This window comes from Vombatus ursinus, unplaced genomic scaffold (genome assembly GCF_900497805.2).
Source record: "Vombatus ursinus unplaced genomic scaffold, bare-nosed wombat genome assembly UNPS02010822.1, whole genome shotgun sequence".
Lineage (NCBI taxonomy): Eukaryota > Metazoa > Chordata > Mammalia > Diprotodontia > Vombatidae > Vombatus > Vombatus ursinus.
Window position 1 is genome coordinate 342818 of NW_020950600.1, and position 10470 is coordinate 353287.

A 10470-nucleotide genomic window follows, 5' to 3' on the forward strand; every position below is an offset into this window, starting at 1 on the left:
CACACACACACACACACACACACACACACACACACACACACACACACCCATGGACCTCAGCCCCAGCCCCAAGCTCCCAGGCCCATCTCTGGCCTTTCTGCTGCCTCAGGTCCCCCCAGCCCCCTCTCTTTCTCCCTGACCTCTTTACTTACTGGGATGTTGTGTCCTCGACACCCCCCAGTGGTCTGGGGCTCCCCAGCCTCCCTTGCCCCTCTCACCCCTCCCTGAGCTCTCTCCTGGGCTCCCCCAGACTCCCAGCCTCTGATCACCAGCCCCTAACTTCCGACCTCCAGGCCCTGATTTCATTTCTGGCCCTCCCAGCCCCAATCTCCATCCATGGCCTCTGCAGCCATACCTGTAGCACACCAGAAACTGCGTGTAAGCCACAGCAATCCAGTTGTGGTGACCGCAGACCAGTCGCACCATGCCTGGTTCATCCGGGGTCCCTGGGTGGCCACAAGGGAATGAGGGGGCACCCAAGATCTGGGCCTTCTGCAGGCACCACTCCCCGTCTGAGTGACTGACGGGCTTAGATGCAGGGCCGGGGGTCTCAGGGCAGACTGGTGCGGGGACACCATCAACGTTCAGACATGTACCTGAGGGGGGCATGGGTGCCTTCTCGTCCAGCAACCTCCCCAGCAGCCCTGCGTTACCCAAGTTGGGGGGCATGGTGTGGCTGCGGCGCACAGGGGCCGGCCGGCCGCCCGACAGCTGGGGACCCGCGAGGCTGTGCCGGTTTCGCCGCTTTGCCGGGAACACTAGAAAGGGAGAGGATGGTAGTGGTGGGTGCGAGTCCCGGGCCATGTACCTGTTCAGGAATCTCCACTGGCTCCCTATACCCCTGGGATTAAATACACCCCCCTGTTTCTTACTGAAAGCCTCTCACAGTCTGGCTCCAGCTGGGGCTTACAGACTGAGGATCCTTCCTTGACCTACCCAGGACTACAACTCCCATCATGCCCCTGGGCACAGGATGCAGGGGCTGAGGATGGGGAGGTGGTCCTCCTTTCTTACCATCCCCTTTCCCAGGCCCATCGATGGCTCCCTTCTACCCTGGGAAGAGAGGAAGCCCCCACAGGCCCCACCTGGCGGGGGCAGGTATCCGTTGAAAAGGACATTCCCACAGGACGACCGGTCCAGTTCCTCCCGGAGCTGCAAACGCCGGACTGAGGAGGGATGGCAGGATGGGAGAAGAAGTTGCCCTTCTCCACAAAGGGTTCTGGGTTCACTCTGGCCCACTGTATCCTTTTTTCTGCAGCCACACCCCCTCCCTCGCCGCTCCAGTACACCATTCAAACCCCAAGCTCTCCCTCAGCCTGGGCAGTTCTTGCTCCCTGGTCCAAATGGGGAACTCCCCACTCCCTCTGGAAGAGTCTGGAAATCTTTACCCTCCGCTAGCCCCATTAAGACTGTAAGCTCCCTGAGGGCAGACACTGTGTTTTACCTTTCTTTGCATCTGCCCAGTGCCTGGCACACAGTAGGTGCTTAATAAATGCCTTTTTAGGGGTTTGGGGGCTGGAGAAAGGGATGGGGAGGGGTATGGACGTACCCAGAGGGGTGATCCCGTAGAACTGGGCTTCATGCAGGAGAAGGGAGCCGTTGACACCCCTGATGAGGCAGGCCGGGTCAGGACAAGGCGAGGGCCCCCTCCCCGTCCCGCACCCCCTACCCTGCGGGGATCAGCCGGTCCCACCCCCAAGACCCCTCCCCTGGGGGACGCCTACCTGGGGTCCAGCTCCTTGGTGCGCAGGAAGTTGAGGATGGGAGCAAAGACCGTGGGGTCCCTGTCGATAAAGATCTGGGGAGATGGGCAGAGGAGTGGGTCAGAGGAGGGCACAGCTCCCCACCTCCACCCCCTCCCCAGCTCCCAGCTCGTGTCCCCACAAACTCACTGCTCCAGTCTCATCCTTCAAGGTGGAAATCCTCCCGCTCAGAAGGCTGCGGGGAGGTAGAGAGGGCGTGAGGGTCTCTGAGGGGTGGGTGGGCACCAGGGCTGAGGGGTCCCCCAGGGGTGCAGCAGGGCGAGGGTCCCCGAGGGGCAAGGGGAGGGTCTCCAAGGGGCGCAGAGGGGGCAGGAGGAGGGGCCCCCATCCCCCCATCACCTGGAGAAGAAGGAGTCGGGGATCCAGGTGAGCGTCTGGCGGGAGGTGCTGAACCTGGGGAGAAGAGGAGGCTGTGAGAGGGAGGGAGCGGACGCAGGGGGGGGGGGGGGGCGGGCCGGGGGGGGGTGGGGTTCCCTCCCGGTCTCAGTTTCTCCCCGAGGAATGGGCACAGCGTGCCCGCCCGGGGCTCCCCGGGCGGGGGCTCGGCACTCGCCTCTTGCCCCCCACGTTCAGGTGGATGACCTCCCCGGGCGCGCTCCGGCCCCGGCCCGACTCCCCCGAGGCTCCCGCGATCTCCATCGCGGCCACGGCCGCCATGGCTTGGGCCAAGCGGGGCCAGCTTCCGGGTCCCGCCGAGGCTCCGCCCACATACCCGCCGATTGGCTCCCGGCGCTCCGGCCATTGGTCAGGGGCCCCGCCCTCCCGGAAGCAGCTCCCGCCTCTTAAAGGGCCGGAAAAGCCCCCGCGAAGCCCCCAAAGACAATTCCCTGTCCCCCTAAACACACGCTGCCCTCGGATTCCTGGTCTCCCCTTCGGGCCCGAGGACTCACGCCTTCTTTGCCCCGGGTTTCCAGAAAAGACCAGGCTCAGACACTGAAAAACCCCTCTGGTCTTTGGCAAGGCACCTGATCTCCCCAGGAGCCTGAGTTTGCTGCTCTGTAAAATGGGTGATGAGATGGGTACTGCCTACCTCATATGACTGCGGAAGGAGAAATGCATGGAAAACCTTCTAGGGTCCAGAAATGGGCGCTACAACCCCGCGGGGTAGCCTAATGCTCCCAGGCAGCCCTCCTGGGCAGGGCAGGCTGCTTACTTGGGGTTTGGGTCTCTGAGATTAGCAGGGGGCTAGGCAGGGGCTCTAGGGGTTCCAAATCCGACCCGGGGGCGGGGGTGGGGAGGGGGTTTAGGAGGCTCCTGGCCTGAGGCCTAGGTCTTGCTATTTCTTGCCAAGCAGACACTCTGGACCCCCACCCCCATCCCTCACCGCCCTGACCCCATCTCCCAGGTACCCCGATCCAAAGAGAAGGGGCAGCAATGGAGAAGCACAGACTGGACAGAGCAAGGGTTTATTAAAGGTGCATACAGTGCGCCAGCGCCGCTGCCCTCCCCTCCCCCTCCCCGCAGCCTGGGGCTCCCCCTGGGCCAGCCCCTGTTCCTGAGGCTAGGGGAGGGCAGCCGGCCTGGAGCATGCAGGGGCCACAGCGCCTGGCCGTGGGGTGAGAGGCAGATAGACTGGACTACGACCCTCCCCCCAAATCCTATGGAAAGCTGTTGGAGTCTCTACAGGTGGGTGAGAGGGAGGCCAATGGAAGGGTGGAGGATTGCAAACAGAAACTGAGACCAAAAGGAACCAGGTGGCGCTGAGTGTGGGAGGGGGTGGGAGGCTCAGGCTCTGGGGTCCCCTCTTCTCCCCCCCTCACCCGACCGGGCCCTTAGGCAGAACAAGGCAGCTTTGGAAGTGAGGTAAAGGCAGAGGAGGGAACCCCCGCATCCCCCAGCACCCTGGGCTGGCTGCCCCATAGGGGGTCCCTGTATTCCCAGGGAGAGAGTCGGCCTTACTGGCCCCCCCCCAGGCCTCTGTCCACCTACCCTGACCTCATTACAGCATTGCGCTCCCTGTCCCCTGAAAAACTATGGGGCTGAGGCGGGGTTTATTGCTCCCACAGATCTGAGGGTCCTCCTGCCCCCTCCTCTAGGCCAGGGACCCTGGAGGGTAGGAAGAGCAAGGGGGAGGGAGATTTGGCTCATTTTGCTTTCCCCTCCCCCTCCCTCAGCTCTGACCCAAACTACTTCCCTTTGTCCCCTCCCCCCACCTCATTTATTGCATAAAAAATAAATAAATAGATAAATAAATGAAGCCCAAGACCCTGGGGAAGGGGCAGGAACAGCAATATGGCTTTGAGGGCAGGCCTCCAGCGAGGGGCCAATGGCAGGAGGGCCCCACCCCCATCCTAGGAGAGGACACCAGGACCCTTCTCCCAGGACAGTCCCCCTTCTTTCAATGTCTGGGTCTCTCTAGGCCCACTGGGCAGAGGAGAGATTCAGGCCCCGGGGACATCTCTCCACATCACAAAGGGAGAAGGGTGAAGTGTCTCCATGCCCAGGCAGGTGGAGGTGGGGAAGGTGGAGGGGAAGACATGTCTGTGTGGTTGTCAGGGCCCTCAGCTTGGGCATGCCCACTGGGGTAAGGCCTGGGTCCATAGTAGTGCTGGAGACCCTGCGGCAGGGTCACTTTCTTCGGCTACTTGCTCTTCGGGGGGCCGGGCCCTCTGGCCTTGGGTTAGCCTCATCAGTGGAAGATGTGGTGGGCAGCGTCTGGCTCCAACGGGAGATCTCCGCGTGCTCCATCACTGAGCTCTCCACGGCCTGGAGCCAGCCCTTCATCTCCTCCTGAGAAGGTGGCAGGTTGGCGTTGGTGATGGTGGCATCCAGGCCAGGGATGGAGGCCTAGCCTGAGTCCTGCTGTCACCCCCCACGCCTCCTACCCAACTGCAAAGCACAGACATCTCTTCTAGACTCAGTTCCAATTTTGGGGCCAGTTGCCCAGAAGAGGGAATAAGGTGACACATGATGGGTGGGATCCGGGATGGAAAAAGGGGGTGGGGCTGAATTTTCCTGCCCCCAGCCGCCCCTCACAGACACTTTCTAAAGAACTGAGAAGAGTGGATAGACATTGTCCTGGCACCCTATTGCCCCTGCCTCCAGTCTGGTGTCCAACCCAAAGATGCCAATGTCCTTTTCCTAATACACAAGTCCCACTTCTCAAACAACTTTTAGTGGGTCCCTCTCACGAGAAGGATAAAATACTAATTCCCCAGCCTGGCATTTAAGACCCTTCATAATCTGAATAAAACCACCCTTTCTAGTCTTGGACTCCTCCACCCACTCTGCTTTAGGCAAACCTCTCCCCAAGCTTGTCCTGCCCTATCCAGCCCCTGTACATTCTTAAAGACTCCCCTCCCAGAATCCTTTTCTTTCAAACTCAGAGTTTGAACAAAGGACAAACAACAACCCTGAAAGTGCTTTCTCCCACCTTCAATAGTCAGATTGCTTCATCCAAATCTTCCCTTGGTCCCCTATCACATTCTATCTTATTTGAGCACATTCTGGATTAAAAAGCATTTGTTAAATGCCAACTACATGAAAGGCATCCATGTGCCTCCCTCTTAGAATACGAGCTCCCCTAGGGTATGGCCTATGTTGTTTATCATTTTGTATTCCCAAGACCGATGGGAAATAAATGTTGAATTAAGTGGTTGAACTGAACATGAGTTAATGGCCCTGCCCTTGACCCAGGTGAGAGGACTGGTCTTAACTCCCTCTATCTCCTCCTGTTTTTAAATGAATGCCATCTCTTACCTCATCTTTGGCCTGGAGAAGGAACTCACTGCCATCATGGGTCCTGTAGGGAGGGATGGGGAGGCATAAGTTTAGGGATGCCAGGGGCAGTCCCCTTGGCCAGTCACTCACCACCCCAAACCAGAGCCTGGCAGACCATCCTATTCAAACCCACCATTCTACCCAGCCTTTAATGCCAAACTTAAGAACCACATTTCCATGAAGATTTCCTCAATTACATCCCAGTGGTGTATTGGGTCTCACAGCATCCTCTGAACCACTCAAGGGCACTTATGAAATAGCATGCATCACAGTAACCTGTTTGCACTTCACCCATTTACTAGACTGCAAGCTTCCTGAGGGCTAGACTTGAGCCAAACTCTGTATCTTCCCCCCCCACCCCACCCCGTGTTCTCCACGTATCAAGTACTCTATAAATGCTTGTGGAATGACTGGAGACAGAAGCAACTCTCCCAAGGTCACTTGGAGCTGAGTTTGGGCTGGAGCCTGGGTCTCCCGGCACCCACCTCTGGGCTGGGCTGGCAAGCTTACTTGAGTTTGAAAACATTCTTTTTCTTTTTGTAATCACTGGCCACCTCGCAGATGGCATTGTGCAGGCTGAGCAGGGGCTCTCCTCCATGAGTGCCACCCGATGATGGGCCTTTGGCATCTTTGTAGAAGCCCAGGTCACCTTTGTTGAGCACACAGTACAAATTCATCCACGACCTGGGAAGGGAGGGCAGAGAGGAGACCTTGGCTGGCAGAGTCCCTGATCCCAGCAGGCCCCAGCCTGGGCTCTTCCCTGCCTGCCTCGGTTGCTGGGTTGGTCTCCTAAACTGGTTTCCCTGCTTCCCACTAGTCTAGTACAAATCACCAGCTACATCTTCCCACAATCTAAGCCTGGGGTTCTAGTCCTAGGTTCTGCCCTAGGATTCCATGATGGGGGCAGGGGGAAGGAGGGGAGAAGGGGAATGGCGGGGAATGGCGAGTCCCATCTCCCCAGTCAGAATGTAAATCCCAATCTCCCTTACAGTACCACAGACAAGGAGGTCAGAAGGGACCTTCAGAAGGCATTCTGTCTACACATCCAAGCACCCCACCACCACCGCCTTGGGAATACCTGTAGGGGTGAACAGTTCACTGCCTTTCCAGGCTGCTCAGAATCACAAAATTTGGGGGTGGGAGGCACCCGAGCAACATTCAAAAAGGAAGATCCCCCACCGGAAGTGTGGTCAGCCAGATTGTGCTATCCTGAACCTGCTACATCCCCAGCTCAACCTGGTCCACTTGGAAACATCTCTTTATTAGAAGTGTTTCCTCAAGTCAAGGTTGGAAACCTGTCTCCCTGCAGCTTTCTGAGGGGAGGTGGTGGTCTGGGGGTGTCAGGGCCCAGGGTCCAGGGTCATCCCTGCTCAGCCGGCCCTGAAGGAGTCAGCTTCACGAAAGAGATTATCAAGGACTTACTAACTGAACACAGTCCGAAGGAAGGGAGGGAGGGAGAGGAGGCTGGGGGGGCGGGGAAGCGGAATAATGAAACTGGGGACTTGGACTCAGTTGGTTCTACCCATGATTCACCCCGTTAGGGGCGAGCCCTCGCCTTAGGCTTCCACTTCTCTTTTGGGGGCCCCTTTGCCCACTGGGACCACGCAGTTCACGATGCCCAGTCTCCACGGTGCTATGCACTTCCGTCGGCCCCGCCCCTGGCCCCGGCTCACCTGTTGGACGCCTTGCGGTTGGGCCCCTCCAGCTCTCTCTTGCGGAGCAAGAAGCCTTCTCGCTGTATGGTGTGGCTGGGCGGTGGAGGGGGCGGGGCGCTGGTGCCCTGGGCTGGAGCGGATCGAGACCTTCGCCCGGCGCCTCCGCCTTCGCCGCTGGGATCCCGGGGCCGAGGACGCCGTCGGGGCTTGGGCCGGTCGCGGGCACGGGGCCGGTCAGGCCGGGGCATCCGTTCGGGGAATGAGGGTGGGAGTTCTCGGGACTGGGGAAGCGAGGGCTGGAGGAGTAAAAGAGACCTCGTGGGCTTTGGGATTCTCCGCGGCGCCTCTCCCCATCCCCAGTCAGGATTGCCTGGGCCTTTACTCATCTAGTCCAGTCCTCCCCTTGTACAAATGGAGAAACTGAGGCTCACGGGGGAGGCAGATGGACCAAAACCAAGTGTTCTGACTCGGGGGGGGGGTGCTTTCCATCCAGCCAGGTGCGGGCAAGAGAGAGTTTGGGCTGTAGGGAAGACAGGTCTACAGACCGAAGCCTGTCATGCTCAGGCCGACCAAGGCGCAGTTCCTTTGGCCAGTCCAGGCATGGTGAGTAAGGGGCACCATTAGCCGGTGAACACTGAAGCCTTCCGGCACCCATCCAGCCCAGCCTCCCTCGGCCACCGAATTTACCCCTGCAATGGCAGTGACAGTGACATTGGCTGAAGGCCCTGTGCTCGACTCCTTTTCCTGTAGCTGCTCAACGATGTCAGCCAGGGTGGCCTTCCTGTAGGAGAGGGTTAGGGGTGGCCATGAGGGCCCAGGGAGATGACGCTACAGCCCCCTGCGCTCAGGGGCAGCCCCGTCTCCTTCAGAGCTTTGCCTTTCCCGAGTCTGGCCCCTTCCCCCCCTCCCTCGCCGTTAGCACCTCCCCCTCCTAAATTAATCGGTATTCACTCTGGGTCTTCAGCCCTTAGAGCCTGGCCCATAACAAGCCCTTGATAAATGCTTTCTATCTCGCTATCTTGGGTCCATTAAAATGTGTCCGTGATGTTTCCCTTGAAAATAATGTAAAACTCTTTACTGTATGCCCAGTGCCTAGCACCTAGCAGCCTTTTTAATAAATGCCTCTAGATTGATGGATGAAACACCCCATTCGGACCTTACACAGCAATAGTGCCTGGTTGCCCAGGCTTCAGATATCCTGACATCAGGGACATCCTGACTTTAGGGATGTGACCCCAGAACAGAGGTGACCCGGTTCAGCCCTGAGGCACCTGGGAGGGATCTCACTTAATCATCAAACCCAGTTCTATTCTCTTTTGGAGCCTCAATCCCAGTCCTGGAGTAAATGAGGAGGCATGGGGTGGGGGTGGGGAGTGGACTGAAAGGGAATGGTGCCCAGTGAGACCAAATGAGTGCAGGCTGGGGATACAGAACAGCCCCAGGGAAACCTCAGGCCGGCCTCTCAGACGGCCCAGTGCTCTGCATTTACTCAGAGTCCCAGAGTGTCAGAGCTCCCAGGGAGCTTCCAAACTTGTTCTTCAGATGAGGAAACTGAGGCCCAAGAAGAACGGAGCCCAGCTAGAAAGTGGCTACGAGTTTCAACAGGTACCTTTCAACTTCGGGAGGAGGGGCGGGGAAGGGGGCGGGGCAGACCGCGAGGCCGGGCCTTCCCTCGCCGAGGTGTCCGACCCACCCACTGGCCGGATCAGCCCCGCACAACGCCTGTGGGGGGAAGGGGCGGGGCAGGGCGGGGCAGCCCGGGAAGGCGGGGGTGCCGGACTCACCCCCTGGCAGGGTCTGCCCGAGGGGTCTCCTGCTCACTGGACTCTTGGCGCTCCAACCTTCTCTCTCTGCGTTCCCTCCGCCTTTCCTGCTGCTCGTAGCGGCCCAGGGTGAGGCTGGCAGTGGGCTTAGGCTCAGGTTCCATGGACTCTTGCCTTTCCGGATTCCTCTCTGCTCTCCGCCGGGGCAGCTCCTCCACCCGTCCCGCCTCCAGCTCGGCGGATGCTTGCCGCTCCGGTCGGCCCCGCTCTACCGTGACTTCCACAGGGGCTGCCCCTCGGGACTCGAGCCTCTCCCGCCGAGGTCCAATGGCCTCTTCGGCCCCAGCCACGGCCCCAGTCCCGGTCCCGGCCCCCGCCCCGGCCCCAAGCCCAAGCCCAAGCCCAGACAGCGCTTCTCCCGGGCCCTCATGAAGTCGATCAAGTCTCGGCTGTAACCTCTCCGGCTTTAGCTCCTGCCGCACGTAGCCCACCCTGGCTCGGCCTTCAGCCAGAGGAGAGTCCAGTCGGCTAGGGATGGCCAGGGGCTCTGGGCTCCTCCTGCCCAGTGGATCCAGGGCCCGCTCATAGGGCCCGGGCCGCAATAGGGGCGCTGCCTTGGCCGCCAGCTCCGTAGGATCCCCGAAGATCTTGCGGCCCAAAAGGGGCGTGGGAGGCTGCTTGCTCTGCTCAGCCTTGAGTTTCTCAATCTAGAGAAGGAAGAGGGAGGCTGTCAAGCTGCCTTGCCCCTGGGGACCATGTGGAGGCAGGGGAGGGAAGGAGTGGAGGAGGGCTGACCGTGGTGAGGCGTCGAAGGGAGCTGAAGCGCTCTTCCCAGGCCGCGGCTGCCTTGCGGAAGGCCTCGTGCCTCCGGATCAGCTGCTCCACCTCGTCCACGCTGCTGCCCAGCTCTCGGCTCTGTAGCAGAGGCTCCTGAGCATTTAGCCAGGCATCGGCCACCACGGCCTCCTGCGCAAACTGGTGTACCTCCAGCACTGAGTGGGGCATGGGGCAGGCGGGAAAGAGGGAGGAATGGGGGGCTCACTTCTACCCCTGCCCCACCCCACCCCAGAGGGGGTGAGATAGGGCCCCAGGTGCCCGACCCACCCCAGTCTCCCTTATCTGGTATCCCCTAGGAAGAAGAGCCTGCCAGTGGCTACCGGTGGGCATCCGGAGATGAAGCCAAAGGCCTGCCCTGTAGGTAGGCACGTGTAAGTGTGGCTGCTATCTTCTACTCTGATGCTCGACCTATGCCCACTTGAAATGAAACTAACATTGGCCACCACTCCCAGAAAGCCCCATCCCTTTGTTTTCCCCCAGGTCGGGATCCCCCCTTCATTATGAGCAGCACCCCCAACAGATGTTCCTGTTCAAGGTATATTTTGACCCCTTCTCTACCCACCATTGAATACTCCCCACCCCCATTATTGGCTTCACCCTCTCTCCCAGTAGGGAGTAGGCATGCACAGGGTGGGGGCTGTCCCAGCAGGGGACAGGTGTGCATGGGGGGGGGGGCGGCTTCACCCTCTCTCCCAGCAGGGGACAGCCCCCACCCTGTGCATGCCTGTCCCC

The 10470-nt window shown here is 59.9% G+C and overlaps 2 protein-coding genes across 2 annotated transcripts in view; both read right to left on the reverse strand.

Moving 5' to 3' along the window:
* SHKBP1 (SH3KBP1 binding protein 1) overlaps positions 1-2421 on the reverse strand; it is a 7491-nt gene extending 5070 nt beyond the window's left edge. Inside the window, exons 1-8 of the mRNA XM_027855340.1 lie at positions 2317-2421; positions 2103-2156; positions 1893-1938; positions 1725-1798; positions 1550-1608; positions 1086-1166; positions 597-758; positions 356-446 (exon numbers count right to left, since the gene is read on the reverse strand). Of these exons, the coding sequence (XP_027711141.1) occupies positions 356-446; positions 597-758; positions 1086-1166; positions 1550-1608; positions 1725-1798; positions 1893-1938; positions 2103-2156; positions 2317-2420 (671 nt within the window). The 5' untranslated portion in view covers position 2421. The remainder of the gene's footprint in view (positions 1-355; positions 447-596; positions 759-1085; positions 1167-1549; positions 1609-1724; positions 1799-1892; positions 1939-2102; positions 2157-2316) is intronic.
* Positions 2422-3153: 732 nt separating this feature from the next.
* Positions 3154-10470, reverse strand: part of SPTBN4 (spectrin beta, non-erythrocytic 4) — a 48625-nt gene continuing 41308 nt past the window's right edge. Inside the window, exons 29-35 of the mRNA XM_027855339.1 lie at positions 9697-9893; positions 8923-9608; positions 7826-7919; positions 7157-7434; positions 5994-6167; positions 5463-5505; positions 3154-4493 (exon numbers count right to left, since the gene is read on the reverse strand). Coding sequence (XP_027711140.1) covers positions 4332-4493; positions 5463-5505; positions 5994-6167; positions 7157-7434; positions 7826-7919; positions 8923-9608; positions 9697-9893 — 1634 coding nt within the window. The 3' untranslated portion in view covers positions 3154-4331. The remainder of the gene's footprint in view (positions 4494-5462; positions 5506-5993; positions 6168-7156; positions 7435-7825; positions 7920-8922; positions 9609-9696; positions 9894-10470) is intronic.